Source organism: Alligator mississippiensis, chromosome 2, assembly GCF_030867095.1.
Source record: "Alligator mississippiensis isolate rAllMis1 chromosome 2, rAllMis1, whole genome shotgun sequence".
Lineage (NCBI taxonomy): Eukaryota > Metazoa > Chordata > Crocodylia > Alligatoridae > Alligator > Alligator mississippiensis.
The window spans coordinates 192,375,060-192,394,695 of record NC_081825.1 but is presented as its reverse complement, the minus strand read 5'-3'; the positions used below and the strand labels follow the sequence as shown (position 1 = coordinate 192,394,695).

Sequence of the window (19,636 nt, the reverse complement as noted above, 5' to 3'; positions counted from 1 at the left end):
TATCCCCTCTATGTTATGATTCAACTATAAAACAGGAAAGCCTTTGAGGGCACTACAGCAAATATTATCCGGTGCTGACATCAAGTGTCAACAATGGAAGCAGCTGAACACGTTTTAAATGTAAGTATAGACAAAGATAAAATGCATTCAGACCTTCCCAGAAGTCATCCTTAAAATCTGCTCTAAGTAGAGATTTCTCCACAATATAATTCCCTTGTCTTCTTGTACCACCCCCCAGCATCAGTGGGCACATGCATATCTTCTTTCAAGCTATCCATGCATAATCATTCCTGGCTCCCTTATATATATCATAAAACAAATGTAGAGAGAGGTTCAGTTTAGTGAACCAACTGGCTTTATCATGTCCTATAATGAACAAAAAATGCACTTTAAAATTAAAGGAAAGGGATAAAAGTGGTGGGGATATTTTTTACATAATGTATAACTTTATATAATGTATAACTATATAATATGCATTATACAAAAAAAGTACAACTACTCTGTAGAATTCCTTGCTTTGGATACTATAACAGTCAAGCTTTAGTAACAGCATTAGGTATATATACTTTAAATAAAAAAATTGTTAACATACTTCAGGGGATACTTTGGCCAGGTAAAGTAAAAAATTATGTCCTTCCTTCATTACAGAATTAGGTACCTATGGAGATTTTAGACTTTCCCTGGGCCATCTGATGAAGAACACATCAGAGACAGGACAATAGACTTACTGGACAACTAGTCTGTTGTAGTATGATAGTTTTCATGTTTCTCTGTGCATAAGCACGAAGTCCATATACAGATCACACAAGTCTACCCACCTCTCTCCAAAACAGCATGTTTCCAATCCAGTAATCTTTGTGATGGTCCTGAAGGTTCTGTTATTTCACATATGACTGATATGATGCAGCATTTTTCCCTGTTAGTTTTAGTCACAAATTCATTCCTGATAGCATAAGTATAACATATTCCAAAACACACCTATATGGACTTTAAACCAGTTCTAGAGGTTGTCAGTAGCTTGCTGAACTTTGAGAAAAAAAATATTAAAAAGTGCAATTCTTTTAGGTGAAGGGTTGGCAACCGATGACCTGTGGCTGAATTAAGCCCATGGAGCCACTGGATCTGGGCCACAGATATGGGGCTTTGGCAGCAGGCTCTTCTACCATGCCTCAATGGGGAGATACAGCAACAGCAGCTGGGTCCTAGCACCCACTTTTGCACCTGCCTCTGCCCTGAGCTGGGTCATTCTGGCCTACAGCCTGAAAAGGTTGCCAGCCATTGTTTTATGCTAACAAGTATCTTCAGGTGAAAAAAAAAACCCTTTTACAGTATAGGTGATTACAAAAAAAAAAATTATACTATTTATTTTGTAGGTATAAACTGGATTGTAATGCTTTCACAGCTGCTGTTATTTTCAATAGATTTAAAAGCAGCATTTCTGGTGGCTCAGGGAAAGTATTTGGTACATTTGAGGTTCTGCTCTGGACCAAAGTCAATGCATGCTGCCTTAAAAAAATCTGTTCAAGATTATTTGGATATAATAACAAAGAAGTTAAAGAGAAGAAACTTTTTCCTATCCATCTCTCACACTTTCACTCTCCCCACAGTTTACAAAGGGACAGAATTCTTGGTGAAAACATCATTTATTTTCCATCATTTCAGTAGAAATGAAACACTTGTACAGTGAGAAACACAATCCACAGGGACAAATTACAAAGGGAGAAAAGAGATCTTTTTAATGACTTACTGTTAACAGACTTCCCAAAGCAGTCAGAAAAGACCTCTTTTCATCCAAGATAGTTTCTCACCTGGTACTGGCAGCTTCTAAAGCTTGTGTTATAAGATATGCAAACCAGAAGAATGAGGGAGAGGAAGGAGGCAGCCGATGGGAAAAGGGGGAGGGAAAGGATAGAAAAGAAGGGAGGTTTGAGGGGGGGAAGGAGGAGGAATGGTAGAGATGGAAGAACAAACGGAGAGAACTAGAGGGGAAGAAAGAAGTAACAGGTAGAAGTGAGGGGAAAGCAGGCACAAGAAGGATTTCTTCAGAGTGGCAACCAGAGTGTGAGTTTATAAGAAAAGAGAAGGGTTGTCAGAGGTTGTAGAAATCAACCATATCAGTTAGCCCAGGAGCCTGTACTCTCAGTGTTGGTCCTTTTCACATGAGCAAAAGAGAATTCAATTCTATTCAATGACTGATTTGCAGCTCCAAAACCTATCTCAGTGGTCCCCTTTTATACTGATGCCAGGTATGGCAAATGCTTCCATTAGCCACTGGCACTGCTTGCTGGCTGCTCAGCATAAGCAAGCAATTCCCTTGAAGCTTGTGGTAACTGATGCCTTAAAACGCCCAACAGCTGTGGCTGGTAGTTGTATTTAGTTATTGAAAAGGGCAAAATTTTGTATCCTCATCCCCTCATATAGGGTGTGGGAGACGAGAGCAGGGTTCACCGTCAGAACTGCCAGCCTCCTTCATCGTTTCCTGCCGATGAGAATTTCCCAGTGTGAGACAAACAAGCATTGGAGTAAGCTGAAAGAAAAGTTCAGCTGCAGAAACCATGTGCCTAGAGTCACCTCATAGTCATCTTTCCCTTTTCCCTTAGCCTCAGACCTTTTTCCCCCCTACTTCTGTAAACTCTGAAGAGAAACCAGGACTTTGCACAGGGAAGCCAGGTAGAAACCAGCTCTAGAGGTGCTACACCTTGTCAAGCCCTCACTTTGCAGCTGGCTGGCTCTTTTTAGAGCTGGGACAGTTGTTTTTATCATGTCATAAGTATGTTGTGCATGTGGCCTGTCTACATTTATTGCATGGTTCACCAGCCCAAGGCACAATAATAGCCAGAGGGCCTCTAGGAGTGCTCAGACTAGTGGTCCAGGCTCTTCCTTTGGGACTAGCAAAGCACTGAAACAGGTTACCCAGAGCGGCTGTGAACATGAATGCCTCATGCCTCTGGAGGCTGGGGACACGGTGAAGTCCCGCAGGTGGCGGTGGTGCTGTCGGTGGCAGGAGTGTGGTGGCCGTAAGTGGGGAGCTCCCACAGGCAGCCATGGGGTGGCAAGGGCCGACCAGTGGTCGGTGACCACCCACAGATGCCGCTGGCAGCATCCATGGTGGCCTGCAGACACCGCCGGCAGTCTCAGCGGCACCTTTTTGCAGGGGGTGCACTGCCACGCTCAGGGGGTGCATATTGCCAATGGCTGTGAAATCTCCATCCTTGGACCGGGCAAATTGAAGCCTTGGCTGGGATGATGCAGTTGGGGATGGTCCTGCTTGGAGCAGGGGGGTTGGACTAGAGGCCTTCTTGAGGTCCCTGCCAACCCTCGTGTTTGATGAGAAGGCACAAAGCAGGGGAGTAGCGCAGCCCCTTCAAGGGGGCGTCTTTGGGCTCCAAAAAGCAACAAGGTTTTCCGGAGGGGGGACAGGGCTGGAGGCGGTCCCGCTGCAGGCAGGCCGGGGGCCGCCTCCGCCTCCTCCCCCGCCCCCGGGCGCGGGCAGGGGCAGGCAGAGCTGCGCTCCTCTCCTCGCCTCAGCCACCTGCGCCCGGCGGGCAGACACTGCAGCCTGTGCCTGGGGCCGGCTGGATGGCGTCCCGCGTGCTCCTCTATGTCTCACTCTCCTGCCTCTGGATCCCGCAAGGTGAGGCCGGGGCCCGGGGTTGGGGCCGGGGGCTGCTCTCTCCCCGCTCCCTCCTGATTAACACCGCTCGTGTCTTGCAGCGCCGGCTTCGTGGGGCGCCGGCCCGCCGCGCCCGCCCGCCGCGCCCCCGGACCTGCCCAGGTAAGAGGCAGGGATGCCCGCCGCGCGCTGGGCTCCCCCGGCCGCCTGCCAGGGTGCCAGCCGGGTCCCCCCGTGCCCATCTCCTCTTGCCCGGGCAGCACGTGCCGAGAGCCCCCCGAAGGGCAGCGCCAGGTCTCCTCTGGCACCACGCCTCCCGCTTCCCCTTCAGCCCAGGGCGGGAAGAGCAGGGGAAGGAGGCAGAGAAGGGATTCAGGCACCTTTTTTCCTTCCTGCCTCCAGGGACGTGGAGCTGGGTGAAATAGGGGCACCCCAGCAGGTGTCCCAGAAGGGTGCGGAGGGAAGCTGGAGAAACCCACCCGCAACATGGGAGTGGGCCTGCTAGGGCACAAACCCCCAGCAAGGCAGGAGCGCTGGAGCAGCCACAGGGCTGAAGCGAGGGCTTGGTGTGTTATGCACGAGTAATAAAGGTACGGATTACCTTTGCAGAACAAACTCAGCCTTGTTCTTCTTTCCCCCAGTACCAGCAGCAGTGCAGGACTCTGGAAAGCAGATCCCAGTGCCCTGGGAAAACAGGTAAGGGGCGGGGGGGTATTCAAGGGCTCACCCAGGATCTTATATGCAGCATGTGTTGGGGCAGAAATTGCAGTGAGTTAGCTGTCTCCTATTAGGAGCTTCCATTTGCTAGGAACTTGGACACCAGTTCATTTTGTCTTTGTGGTAAATGATCTTTGGGACAAACAGTTTTTTGGGACATGAAAGAAACCGTGCGCTCGCTGTGGGACGAGAGCTGCCCATCTAAGACCTGTAGGAAAGAGGTTACCATGCACTCTGATTGTCTTTAGTCAGGTTACTTACCATGTGATCCTTTGCCTTTGTGGTTTCTCCTGGCTGATGAAAGTTTAGGCAATAAGCAAAGGGAAGAATTTTCACGGCTCTCTTAATGCACAAAACTTTTCTAAGTGCATCAGGAACAGAATGGACCACTTCCTCCACATAGCCCTGTGATTAAAGTAGATTAAAATTTTAGACATTTAAATTAGCATTTAACAGCACGTTTTCCTGTTGTTTCCTGTCTGGGATGATGAGAAATCCTACCTTGCTTGTTTAGCATATTGCTTATCTATCTAGCCATGTCAGAGAAAGATATTGCAGCCTCAGATGCTTCAAATGTTTTGGCGCATTTTGAAAATGAGGCCAATAACTTGTGCTCAGAAGTGAATTGGTTGTGATTTTTATAGCTCTGCAAGCACGCTTAACTACTGGTCTTAAACATTTTATGAACACACGGCAATACTCTTCAGGATTCGTGACCAACAAGAGGAAAGATCTTGTTTCTCACAAATGAGATAAATCTTAAAGAATTTTTATTGAATGTAGTGTGTAATACTCTGTTCACTGTGACATCATCAGCCAGTGCATTTGAGTGATTTGCTTAGGAAAACATAACCAACTAAACTAATTAAATTGTTACAATTCCAAGGCTCTGAATTACTGTCCTTTTGCACTTTAAATTCTTTCAGAAAATTTGTTTTCTCCTCTTCCTTAAAACAACCATCACAGCCCAGTGTCCTAACTAAACTGGGGGAAATTCCAGGGTTATAACCTTTTATTAAAAATGCACGGATATATTTAAAAGTACTGGGGGTTATGGGCTTATTTAGCATGTGGAACAAAATCTTGGCAGATCTGAGGTATCTTTACCTTAGGGGAAGCCCACACTGTGGGCTGGTCCCTTCATTCCTAAACAAAGCAATCTGCTATTTGCAAAACTGCAATTAGCAATTAAATGAAATTAAAACAAATGACCTAACAGCATTAGATTGTTGTAAATCAGTGCTGACTTTTTTCTTTTTTTGGCTAACCAGCTATGCTATTTGCTTGTGTTGCAATTACTTTGAGTCTTTTATTTTTACCCTGATTAATAGGAAAAAAAGGTCCCTAGATGGCCTGTTTTGCAGTCCTTCAGGGCCCCAAAAGAGAATCTGATTCTGTTTCTTCTTTCTCTCGGTTTCTGGAAAAGTTCAGTGGAGAGAAAAATATGCTACACAACCACAAACAGGTAATTAAGTCAGCCACAGATAAGGACAAAGGCTTGTTTTCTCTTTCATTCTTTTTTTTTTTCTTTTTAAGTATTCAGAACATGGTATGAGGCTCTTTTGTTGCCTTCTATGTGAAACTACAGATCATAAATCGCTTGACGCTATCTTTTGTGGGAAATATATTTTTGGCAGATAGACAGCATTCAATTTTTGAGAACCACACATTGATCAAATTCTATGCTCACAATTCAGAGTTTTAAATATCTTCTACTCAATTTTAGAAATATGTTGGAATTAAACTTAATTTGCAGAGCATTCCCTCCTCGTGATTAAGTTATTTTTGTTTTGCAGTCTCTCATTAAACCCATCAAGGTATTTTTATGTTGCTGTGATATTCCTTAAAGATGATTTTTCTGTAATCAAACTTCTTAAATAAGCATTAGTACTTTAAAAGATAGGATTTATTTTTGCTGATTTTAAGTTTTTTACAAAACTGTAAGCAGGAATGAATCATTTGAATGCTAGAACTTGTGAACATGAAATGCAATTGGTAAAGTTAAGAACATTTGAAAATTGTGTGTGTATATATGTGTGTGTGTGTATGTGTATATGTATATAGAATTTGTAACTGAACTGTATTTACATAGTTTTTTTCCAAACCTGGTAACATATTTGAACTGTAATTTATGTAACTTATTACTAGTGTTGTACATTCATGTACGTAACTGAAGTTTTGTTTTATGAAAACTCTTTTGTGTTTGCATGCTGCCTGACACATGACATTATAGGGTTATAATTTATTCTTCAGATTAGATTATTCTGTTCAGGGTAAATAGAGGAAGGAATTGAATGAAATTATTCAGAGTTCTATTATATATTTGGAGAAACTTGTTACAAACTAAACTTGGTTAGATTAATTAAGGTTGTAGCTTGATCTTCTAGAGAGTACAGTCAACATTGTAAGTCTGCTTTTGATGAGAGGACTACTTGGGCCATTGTGAAAAAACATAGCCAGTACTTCTAGTTAGTGCTGAAACAGAGATAAGAAATTGTAAGGATGATATGTCAGGTCTCTTCATCAGATGAAGGCATATTTACTAGATTTTATAATATAAGTGAAAATATTTGGTATGCTGTAAAGTAATCAGCATCGTGTGATATATAAAAGTAATCCCTTGCATTAAGAAATTCTGCTGTTCTGTGTTCTTGGGCGGATAACTAAGGCTGGGTTAGTGCCTGCAATTCGATGCTTTGAGTGCGGGGTGAGGGTGCTCTTAGGATAACATTTCTGAAGAACTTTTAAAGCATCAGTTATAATTGTATGCTGCTACTGGCTGCCTTCTTGCTTTGTTTTTAACTTCTGCCTTGATTGCAAGCAGTAGCCTTATTATGGAAAATTTTTACTTTAAATATACCTTTTTGGCTATACCTGTTAGCTTTGTTGCCTAGGACTTGATATGTTTTTAAAGGATATTTTTATCCTTATACGGATACTTTTAAAAGCAGTTTAAAATGCTTCTAAGTTTGAAAGCATGATTTCTACATCAACTGATGTGAAAATATTCTGTCATAATAGCAGTTTCTGAACTTGAAAATAAAGTAGTTGGTCATGTTGAACACTTACAGGAAATAAGTTTTGGTAGAGGAAACGGTCTTAAACTAACAGGTCTGATGATGTTTTTCTTGTATTACTGTATTCTGAAGACTGATAACTAATATATCATTATGGAATGTCAGTGTTTTTGTTTAATTCTTTGTGAATCTTACATTGCCTTAGAACTTAGAAAATCCAAAGCACATCGTCAGAAGCAGTCTATAAAATTGGCTCTGATATTTTGTGCAAAGAGCTATGAAAAATGTTGCATGCATGTGAGACTTTTTTTATACATTCAGTAGTTAGGCATTTACCTGCAATATTTAATTTAATTTAAAATTCAGTTTTCCCACCGGACTCCAAAACTTTGCACTGTCAAGAAGAAAGGAGGAAAATTAAAGGCATAATAAGGGAGTCTGGATTGAAACCATTTTGGGTAAAATATTCCTAAAGAATGTTGTCTTAAATTTTCTAGAAACTGTCAGATGAATGATAGCCAAGCCTGAAATTTTAAACACTGTACACCTAAATTATTTAAAAAAATGCCAGCATGAGCTTTTATCACTGGAATCAGTCCAGTCTTGCTCTATTTCAGGTTCAAAGATGGTGATACAAATGTGTGCCATAGAAGTAATTGGAGTTTAGGTGGGGTTGTCCCTGGCATGATTAATTTAAATTTCTTAATGGCAGGCAGAAAGCAAACTAGCGTGGTTGGGGGAGAAATAGAGATGAATGCTGAAAAAATATAAAATGTGATAAGGGCATTACAAGAGTAATGGAATGTTTCTTTCTTTTAAAAAAATGCATGGGATGGAGGGTTTTCAACAAAGGAGGACACACAAGTTGAATGCATTGGGAGACAAAAAGGCCATTTACTGAGGAAAGGAAAAAAATAAGATTGAAATGTTCCTAACTCATAGTAGATTCCAGATGATGTATCAGTGAAAAACAAGGTACCTAAGAAGCCTTTGCTACCACGTGGAAGAGACATAGGAATATAGGAGAACTTGGCAGTAACTTGGATCAATATGTGGTCAAATCATGGAACAGGCAAGAGGTGATTAAAAGGAAGATGATGGGACACTTCTAATGCCGAACCTAGGGTCTACAGAAGGTAATGGAAAGACTCCCATTTGATGGTGTAATCAGTGTCATTTTGTTTTAGGAATACTACATTCATGCAGTAGTAAAAGAAGTTTGCAGTAGCTGACATTCTGCGTTTGGATTTCTTCGGTGGTGGTGATAATTTCCAAATCAGGAGAATGTTTGTATTGAGGCTAAGAGTACAGACATTCAGAAAGCCTGAAGTAGAATCTATCCAAGCTATTGAAGTTTCTCTAAGCTGCATAGATTGGATTGGGAGTGAATGGGAAGTACATTTGCCCTTCAATGAGGGGGAGGCAGGCAGATGCCTGCACTGGCTAAGGCCAGAAGATGGAGGGCACTAGCTATTCTCTTCTCCACCCCCACAACCCCTCCTGGCTGACAGGCACAGGTAGGATGCAAGGTTGGGGAGCAGAGGCCTTGGTGCCTCAGAACTGTGACAGCCTGGGGGCTGGGCCAGCCCGGCTTGGCTGGAGCAGATGAGTGCAGGCCAAGGCTAGCTCACCTGTCCTGTGAGGGGGTGGTATTGGGGACTGCAGTGGTGATTGGGATGCTGGGGACTGTGATGTAACTTGAATCAGGAGGGGATCTGGAACAGAAGTTTGCTAGACTAGTGTAACCTAAATTGACTAAATCTGATACCACATCCATCCAGTTATAGCTTAAACCAGGTTCTGCCATTTTTGAACCAGTCTACGTGCACTGAACTTCCGTGCCGTTACAGGTTTAGGTTGGTTTCTGATCACTTATACTAGCTTATGTGTAATTTCTGAAGTTAGCCACTGTGTCTTTCTTTAAATATGTGTTTGGGTGCAGCGGTGGTAATTGTTGGGAGGTGTGGAAGTATCTGAACACACACAGCTTTTGTAGCTCTCATTTGTGTTTTGATCAGTTTAGTGAGGTTTTGAAATTATGGCTGATAGATTTGTTGTGCTGTGGGACTTCATGTAAGAGCCCTTTGTTTCTCTCATTTTGACCTAGTATAAATTTGCTGGCACAATATGACTCTTTGCTATTTGACTACTTGGTCATCAAGAAGGTAGGGATTCTGCTGATAAAGTCATTGTTCGTATCTTAAATCTAGTATAATAACCTGAACATAATATGTGTTTGTTCCTTTATTTTGTAAAGGAATCTGGAACATCAGTTTATAGCTCTTCATCTACAACATCCTCATCTTGGGAAAGAGAGAGAAGATTTCATAGTGTGAAATGTGAACCACCCAGTAAGTTCCTTATTGTTTTGACACTTCACGATATAACTCAATATGAGTATTTTAAGTGTGATGTTGGTAAATAGACTGGAAATTAAAAAAAAATTGTATGGTGTTTTACATTATTGTCTGACTTGATGGGTGGTTAGGTGCCACCGAAATATAACTGTTGATCCTGTTGAGTGAAATGGGTTTTAATTTTCACTTGGCTTTGGTTTAACACTTTTGAAAGGCTATCTCTAACTATAGTTGTTTTGGGGAGTATTTTACTTCATACTTGACATATTTTTGTGCCTTTTTTTTCTTTGCAGAAAAGGATTTTTCTGGTCTTTTAATATAGTGTAACTTGAACAGAAACTGCTACAATCCCTTGCAAGACATAAACCAGTTTTAAATCTGCCATTCTGTCCTTGATACTTGTTTAAAATAGCTTCTGTTATGGTCTAACCTGAAAAAGTGGCAATAAAAAAGTGAAGACTACATATGCACATGGTCATGTATATGCTATGCACATGAGTGCATATGCTGCATATGATCATGTATTTTGAATTTTATGTGAGCAGAGAACTGTGGCTACATGGAACCACCACAGTGGCTTCAGTAAGGCTTCTTCTGGGTGCAGGAATTTTTTTCCATGGTATTAGCGGATCAAATCCAGGAGGATATCATAATCTTGGGTAAAATTTTCAAGTGGTCTTAGTGACTTAGTGGAAACCACAATGCAGAAGGCAAGACAGTAGAACAAATGTCTGTGAAATCCCCACTCATAGTGCTGTACCTGTAGTTCTTCCATGTGGAAGCAGTGAATTGAAATGTCTCTGATTTAACAAAAAAAGTGGTTATACTAAAACTTTTGATTAGCTACTTTGCTATAAGAGGGAATTTGGTCATGTAGACAAGCTCTTAAGAACATTAATGTAACTTTAAAAAATGGCTTAGGCTTTGGTAGGCCCTAGTCTTGACAATAGTAGTAAAAGTACTATGTTTCTTTGCAAAGCTCAGTCGATTGTGGGTTGCTTACAATAAAGATCCTATAGAACAATAAAGTTGCTCTCATAATCAAGACTTCTCTACACAGAGCATTATTCCTAGTTATTTGTTCCTGTTAAACTCATTGTATGGATGTTCTAGTTCCAGAAGATTTGGTATATACAGAGCATATGTGGACTTAGTATAGGATTTTCTGAGAGCTTGCTTATTTGAGATGGTCCAAATCTGCACTGGTGTTGACCCTGATCAGTAATGTGAGCCTTTCAAACTTATGCCAATAAATCCAGTACAGCAAACTTCCTAAACACTGAGAAGGGGGGGAACTTCCTGGGTTATATTGTCTACCTACAACTTCTGTGGACTCCAGTGGGAAGGGAAGCCACTTAGCTTTTTAAAGAGTTGAGCCTGTCATGGATGAAGTTGATTGCAGGTGTAGTGACTGCCATTCCATACAAATTCAGGGAATTTTTGTCTGCTGACACCAGTGGTCAAACTATATTAAAGTCTTAATGGATTTATGCATAGCTTAAATTCTAATATTGTGACTAACATTTTTAGTTTATTTTATTTTTACTTTATTTTTTATATTCTCTTTTTGGGGAGTCTTTTTATAGCACCTGTTGATCTTCCTGTTTGTTTTAGCTGGGTTTGTGTGTGTGTGCAGCCTTCTCTAGTAATTCTTTATTGTACCAGCAGCTGTGGCACATCTGTCTTGTTAACCTTAGGGATGTCAGCCAAAGCCTCAACAGGAAGGTAATTTGTTCTTTTCCCTCTTTCGCAGTGCAGCATTTGGTTTTGGAAATGCTGTTTCCAAAGAAAAATGTGATAATTGGGCATCAGCAGAAGAAATATGTTCTAGTTAGGACCTTTGTAAAGGAGGAAGTTCTTGTAAGACTCTTAATCAAGTCCCTATTCATTAGAACAGGCTAGAAAAGAAAACTTATATCCCATGAAGCTGAGAACTTTGACATATTTTTATCCCATGTCAGGTTGAAAAGTTACTTCCAAAAATTTTCATGGAGTGAAATATCCACCCTTATTGCAGTAAACTATTATGAAATAAAATGCACATTTTATTTAGAGGGGTAACAATGTGGTCAGGTGCTGGGAGAAGCTGCTGCACATGGAGGCAGTGGCATCTTCCAGTTACTGCTGCCACCACTAGCACAATTATACACGTGTGGTGGTAGCTGGTTCCTCTCCTGTCTCCTAAGTCTGTGCCCAGAGCAGCTTCCCCAGTTGCCCCTCCGTGGTTATACCATGGATTTTTCTTGCAATGTTTTTCCTAATATCATGGGCTGAAACAGCATTTTCTGACAGAAAACTATTCTACTGAAACCTTTCTAACCTGCTTTAGTATTTAGGCACCTTAAGACGCAGATAGGTGCATAAATACCTTCAGAAATCAGCTCTTAAATTCCTTTGTTTGGTCTAATATTGCCACTGACCAATAGGCTTCCCATTCCAGGGCTATTGGCCTTCCTCCTTAAGCACCCATTGCAAGGTGTGCCACAGATCTCAATACCATACAACCCACCTCCACAAAAATTGGGGGAATTCAGACCTTAGAATGTGAGTGCGGTTCTGTCTTTAGTGACAAGTTATTTCATGCTATAATTTCATACTTTCAAATCTTGAAAGCAAATGTCACATGCAAATTCTACAGAAAAAATCTTAAGACAAATGAAGGAAGGGGAGATAGGACAAGGAGTTAGTTAAACCATCCGTCTTAGGTGGTGGTGTGAAATCTGAATACCACCATTCAAGAGAAGATGAGTATTTAAGTTATCCCCTTTGGTAGGAACTTGATGGTTTGAAATGGACTAATTATTTGATGTCTGCCTGGTGAAAACTTTCCAGCTGAGTTCTCTGTTAGTAAAAGGACTGATGACTGGTTTAAAAAAGAAGAGAGAAACTGGTTCAGAAGTCTAGAGAAATGAGAGAGGCTTTAAATGCTGTACTCCAGACATACTGCATAAACTTAGCAACTTAATCCTAAAGTATACAGTTGGCTAGTGACAAGTGAGGTTGTCCAGTTGTCTCCAAGGATGGTTTTTCTCTGATATGTTCGAATGTGAGGAGCACAATAGAGAACAGGTGCATGGTTTTGTAAGAGAAGGTAAAAGAAAGAAACCTAGCCTTACCTACAGCATAAGTGAAAATGTAGCCCTGTGCAAACAGGGAGCTTAAGATCTGCATACCAGTGATATTCCCTTGTAAATCCTTTAGAGTGCATAGACTTGAAGCGGGGCCTACACCCCAGGATGAATTTTACATCTGAAAATCTAAGTTCAGGTGTCTCAACTTCTTGCACTAGTACCTCATCGTGATATGTTTTATTTAGGAAACTGCCCGTTGTTTATATTTCTATCAGCACAGCTCCATTGGCGACTATACCAGTGCAGCAAAGGCGTCTCATGGCCTCTAGTATTTTCACCTGTGTCTCCTAGGATCTGTTGGGAGCAGGACTAGATAACTGAGTGTTGTTTTCCCTGCCAAAGCAGGTGTACTTCTAAAGGGTTAATCCTACCTTCACCTCCTTTATTCCATCTCCAGCTGGAGTTTTGTGTGGTTAACTACACTGAAAGAAAAACTACAATATCTTGTACTAAACCTTATAGAAAGATGGCTACCTTAAGTTGCCTGCCTTTTGGCAGAGAAGGTACAGCCATGATGCTATGAAGGATAGTAGTCTCCTCAGAGTAGATCTCTGCACTTTCAGTGTTTGCTATAATCACTGAGGTCAAACCAGTAGATCAGGTCCCAAACAAGGTCAGTGTTTAGACCTCATGCTCAAGAAGGGCTGTGCACCTGTCTTAGGCATTACATGTGACAGCTTCTCAAAACTCTCTTGGTAGGACTGGGAAGCAGGCTTGTTAACCTTCTTTTGGCCAGTGGGAGGTTGGCCCTGATTTAGATTCAGGATCAGGTTACTTGTTGCAATTTATCTCCTCTTCTGTGAACAGGGAAGACACAGCCTATTTGACCTCTGTCCTTGGATTGGGATCTGCACAAGAGCAGAGAAACATGCTGTACCTTTATGAAATGTCAGGCATTGTTCAGTATGGAAATTACTACACATACAGCCTTTGAGCGTTTTTCTCTCAAGACAGGTATTGGCTCCCCATTCAACCTCAGTGGTAAGACATCTGCTTCAAGGCCCTTCCTGTGCATGTCTCTTATGCATAGACTTCCATCCTCCACCATTTACTATGTTGGTAGATCAAAATGTTTTCCTTAGACTTGCATAACTACTTTTCATATAGCTGGCAAGTGATCTGTCTGTCTACTAGATCAGGAGTGTCAAACTCATCTCGTCCCACAGGCTGGATGAGTAGCACAGGGCTGGTCCATGGGCTGGATCAGGCCCACAGATCTCCCTATTTCTCCTCCCAACATGCCTGATCCAGCATAGATGGTGTCTACCTGGGATAGTCCAAGATGCTGGCCTGAGTGAGCTCTACAGGGGGATCAGACTGGGACTTAGACTCAGCCCTAGTGAGTGCTGCTGGCAGTGCACATCTGTGGCACTGTGCACGGGGATGGTCTTGTGCAGCAAAAGGGGCAGCACCAGAGGCTGGATTATGGGGTCTTGTGGGCTGTATGTTTGACACCCCTGCACTAGATAATCTGGTATCCTACTTTGAAACAAAAAGCACCATGGAATCTCCATTGTAGAATGATTTGAGTGTCAAGGAAGTGACATGGGTGTAGGTTGTAGCCATGTTGGTCTAAGGACATAGGCAGATAAGGTTATTTGGGTGAATCTGATATCTTTTATTAGACCAACTTAAATAGTTGGAAAAAAATTTCAAGCAAGCTTTTGGGTTCAAAAACCCTTCGTCAGGCTAAGGAAGTTTCAGCACTTGGTGTGTGCTCTTCCTGGATGGAATGAAAAGTAAAGAAGCCAGAGGCTGGGCTGGTATGCATGCAAGACAGGCAGTCAGTGAAGATGTAAACTGAGGAGTCAGTGGGTGAAAGACAGGCTGGGTGGGGTGGGGGGAGAGAGAGGGGATGAATAGTGGAGAGGTACCTGGGGAGTCAGGTGTCAGGCAGGATATAATGCGTCATAAATCCAATGTTTATTTAGTCCGTGATTTTTAGTATCCAGGAGGTTGATGAAGTGAAGTTCATAGGTTCGTCTCTGGGAAGTGTTTTGTAAATTCCCTTTGAGGATTAGAACTGAGAGTTTGGAGAGAGAGTGAAGTGACATTTTTTTCTCTACCCCCAAAGAAAGTTTTCTTCATTGCATTAGAACAGTTCGGAATACTTAACATTTTAGATTGTGTCCTGAGACCAACACAACTACAACATACACCCCTGTAAGATTTAGATTGTGATGTATCTTTATGCATCCTTACATAGCTGTCTAAACCTCCAAACCACATGTAGGGGTTTTCTAAACTTTATTTTCAGTAGAAAGCACTTGGAGCATATTGAAAATTTAGCACATCTCTAAAATAATTTCTGTAAGAAACATGAAATTGTGATTCCACTTTATAATGCCTTTGTTCTGGCTTGTACTAGAATACTGGAGAAGGAGAAGTCTGAAAGCTGGCCAGTCTTGTCACAGAAGACAGGGCTCATGCAGTGTTGTGTGGTCAGGAATGAACCTCTGCAAAATTCTAAAGAACCGCAGATGTGAAAAGTGTGCAGCTGACTGGAGACTTGAGGGTAACAGATGTGAGAGGTGTTAGTTGGGACCCAATTAAGTTGCTCTTTTGTTTTCTTTGAAAAGAAGGAAAAATCTTTATGTGGATGGCAGAGGTTATCATTCTCTTTTTTTGGGAAGATTATGCTACAGTCTGGAAAAAAAAAAAGAAAAAAGATGAGGCTAGAACAAAGAAACTCCGTCCATTACAAGGTGGCTGCTTCCCAAGGTGATGCATAGGAAGTGTGTGTATGTATGTCACAAAATAAAATGTAACTACCCCAAGAATATTCACCAATGTAATGGATTCCATCATATTTAGATGGACATGATTAAGACTGTTCCTAGGCTTGTACAAGAGATGCATTGCATTCATGAATACAGTTAAGAATAGTAAAAAAGGCAGGATTGCTATGACAGTAAAAATTAAAGACTGTGAATACTTGAAAAATCTGAGAATAATCAAACCTAAGCCATGGACAGACATGCATTTGAAGCACCCTGAATCTTGGAATGCTTCAAATTTGGCACTGTGCAGATGTCTTCCTCCACCACTCCCCTTCCCAAGTGCACACCTCTGCAGCCAGTTTGATGCAGTGGCTCTACTCTCTAGCCAGGGATAGATGAGAGAATTGCTGGTTAACTATAACATAGCTTATAACATGCAACATGTAACCCAGTGTTTGTTATCTGATGCCTTTTCAAAAAAGACAGATTTTTCTCAACTTTCTCATTGTATATATTTTTTGTTTTTCAAAGAAAGATGTATTTTTATTGCAGAAAGAGAGGTGTATTTTCTTTTCAAAACAATTAAAACGTTGATTTACAACTAGAGTACAGTTTTTATAGTAGATTTGGTACATCTTTCCTAGGCATATGAACTATCTATATCTATAATTTAAAAAAATATAGTGCTTAACATATTTGGATGGTAACATATGTTTGTTGCACTATTTATATTTCACATTACATGTTGTTCTTTTTTTCCAGTGGCACAGCAATTTTTTGAAAAGATTCCCAAATAGGTTTTTCTTTACCTTTTTTTTGGTGACCTTCAGCCATAGCAGTTTTCAGCTGTTGAAATTGAAACTAGTCTACTCTTCACAGCATGTTGTTCTTTTTCCTACACTGTCTGTCTTGAGCCCAGCATTGGTCTTTTCTGCTGGACACACTGCTCTTTCCTCTGTTTCCTCTCCCTTTTCAACACAAAAAAATTAACAGCAGAGACTCCTCCTCCCTGTGACATAACCCACCACACTCCTCTTACCCCTTTTCAACCTCCTCCCAAAACAAAACAACAGTCCGTGATTTCTGCTGTTGTAACCCCTTGACCTTGTACGCTGCAGTATTTTAGTTTAGTGACCTAGACGGAGCCCTTAAGAAATTAATATTTACATCTCTGTACATATGCAAAGAGACCAAGAAAGGCCACTTAGCTGAGGCATCCAAAACCAGTCAGAAGCAGGGGGTTGGCAATTACTGAGCAGATGGTTGCTTTTCCATGAACTGGAGAATAAGCCTTCATTATGGGTACAGAATCATAAATATTCATAATTTGAGAGCTGAGCAAATGGGAGTTTAGGCAGAGAGAATAAAACAGGTGTTTGATATCATCCGGGTGGGCTCAGTAGATAATCTGATCAGGGAGTACAGATGATGGTGTCTGCTTGAGTTAAAAGCCAGATTCCAACACCCGTGATGACTTTGCTGATCTTTTGCATCCAGTAGTATAGACTATGTATCCCTTGCACAGTTACATCCCTTATACATTATTGTTTCATATTTTTAAAGCTTGACCTCAAAAGTTGTTTGTTTTCTCTCCCTCATTTTTTATATAGAAGAAGAAAATCACCCTTTAACTTCAGAGTTTTTAGTAGAAGCTAATTGACATTATTTTAATAAGAGTATACTACATTTATACTTTAGCTTGGTCAGTATTAAAATCAAGATTCGTATTAGGCTGTCTTCTTTTAAAAAAGGAAAACTTGATTATAATTTTAATTAAATCTGATTTAAATAAAAAAAAATCCAGTTTAAATTTTCTTTAAAAAAAAAATATATATTTTTTTTAAACCAGCTTGCTGCTTAAGAGTTGTCCTGATGAGGCTAGAAAGTTTAATGTCATTTAAACTGTAATTGGATTCAAAATAGTTCAGGAAAAATCCAAAATAATTTAATATGATTAAAAGTAGCAAAACAATGCAAATACTCATACATTCCCTAATATTTTGGTGAATGCTGGTGTTTTACAATGTAACTGACAAGCACATTCTGGAATGCAACAATAAACTGGAAAAGAAAACTGGATAACACTGAAAGAATGAGACACAAGAAATAAAATGTATTGCATTTCCCTAAGATTATACCTAAGTAAGGAAACTGAAAAGTAAAATGCTGACAGACTCTTCCAGGGTAAGGAGAAGAAACCTTGACCTGGAGGTGAAAACAGTACTAGAACAAAGACAGAAGATTGGAATTGTACACTACCAAGTAAACTAAATCCAGAGTAACTTCACAATCTTTCATTTACAAAAAAGAAAAATGCTAGCACTTAGATGTCATGGGAAGGGCAAAGTGAAAATTCCACCCCTGCCTTTCTCTTAAGGTCAGATACTGAGATCTTTGTGCAGCTGAGTTGCATGAAATAACTAGCGGGTAACCAACAGATGTCTGTATCCTTGATGTAGAGGAGAATCACTTATTGCCTGCTAAGGAGGAGAATGTTGAGAGGGCTTATTCATCGATTTCACAAAGGCCTTGATATTCCACTTTTAAAGAGAGATGGTGACCAGTCCCCTAATTACAAGCCAGTTGCTCTCACTAGCCAGAGAAAAAGATAATCCTGCCCAGAAGTAAAACTCAGAGCCTTCTTGCAACCACTCAGAGCCCCTCAGCAGTGAGGAGGGGACTAGCTTACCCCTGATTAGAGGGGAGTCTCGCAATTACCTATTAAGGTAAGTCAGAAGGCCAAAACAATGCACACCTGAGCCCTGTGTACAGGGAGGGCCTTGGCTGGAGAGCATAAGGGGCCTATTGATTACCCAAAGGAATACAAGTCTGGAATCTGAGCAGACCTGGGCACAGGGAGTGAATCCCTGAATCCCTTTCCTGCACCTATATTTATGTTCCCAGAATATTAAGAATAAAAAAGATAGAATTAAATCTTTTGAATATTATGAAAGTCTCCAAGTAAATGTCATTGATAGCCTGAAGATAAAACTGATTTATTTCATAAACAAATTGTATCATCCAGGAAAAAACCAGTTGTTTTCAGATTTATTTATTTTTAATGAGCATTTCAAAGGAACCACATATTTTTTTTTTTTTTTTGCCTGACTGACCCAGTTGTTGAGTTACATTTTCATCCAGTAACTATACAGTCTGAACATCAAGGAGTGTTTCAATCTTGAGGATAAACCGTGAGAACCCCAGTTACAGTCTCACTTTTTATACTGTTTTTCCATCTCCATTACAAACCCAGACCTAAAGTATTTCCCATAAATGGTGGCACCTTTTGGTCTTGTTGCTGGGGCCTGCCTATGATACGCTCCCTCACTTTGTTCTGTCTGGCTTTGGTCTCCACCTCGTGCTTCCTGCCAAATCCTGCCCCACCATCCTCCTGCCTTGCACCCTCCCAGATGCTTCTTGCTCCTGCTCAGAGCTCACTGCCTCAGCTCTTTTCTGGCCACCTGAGCTCTGGCCCTGGAGCCTGACCTTCAGCCTAGCTGTTTCCTACAAGAGCCTGTCCTGAGCCCCTTTCTCCATCCTGCTTCTCCTCCTGCAATCTACAGCTGCCTCAGATTTGCATGGCTAATTTAGCTTGTGCTGGATCAGGATCAGTCCAGTCCATCCGACTGCTAAGAGGCACTGCTTCTCCTCCTTAGCCCCTACCCTGACAATAAAGGAGGCTGTATGGTCTGATCAACTGCTAGCCTTGCTTCTTCTGGGGCTAGGATTGAGTCCTACTACCTTTCACAAAGCTGTCTTCTCAGGATGTAGCAGTGTTTTCCTGAAACTGGCCCTTTTATTAGGAGTGGGTCCTGCCTTACCCAGCTCTTACCTGATGGAGCTAGCCACATCTGTGGGCATTTGGGTTACCTGGATTAGGGCTAATGGTTCTTAGATCCAGGTACCCTTTTTTGGGGGGGGGGGGGAGCGGCATAACAAGCAGAGTTGGTGCCTAGGGAGATCCTGGTGGGGGCAAGGGGCATATAGGTTTTGGGAGGGTGGGGGTGGAACAACACTGATTCCGAGAGGGGGTGGGGGGAAGAGCACATGAGTTCTGAGATGCGTGGGGTTGGGGGTGGGT

General features: G+C 41.4%; 1 protein-coding gene across 1 annotated transcript in view; it reads left to right on the top strand.

The window, feature by feature from the left end:
* Nucleotides 1–3,493: 3,493 nt before the first annotated feature.
* OTOG (otogelin) overlaps nucleotides 3,494–19,636 on the top strand; it is a 205,494-nt gene continuing 189,351 nt past the window's right edge. The window contains exons 1-4 of the mRNA XM_059722614.1: nucleotides 3,494–3,634; nucleotides 3,715–3,775; nucleotides 4,255–4,309; nucleotides 9,605–9,698. Coding sequence (XP_059578597.1) covers nucleotides 3,580–3,634; nucleotides 3,715–3,775; nucleotides 4,255–4,309; nucleotides 9,605–9,698 — 265 coding nt within the window. The 5' untranslated portion in view covers nucleotides 3,494–3,579. The remainder of the gene's footprint in view (nucleotides 3,635–3,714; nucleotides 3,776–4,254; nucleotides 4,310–9,604; nucleotides 9,699–19,636) is intronic.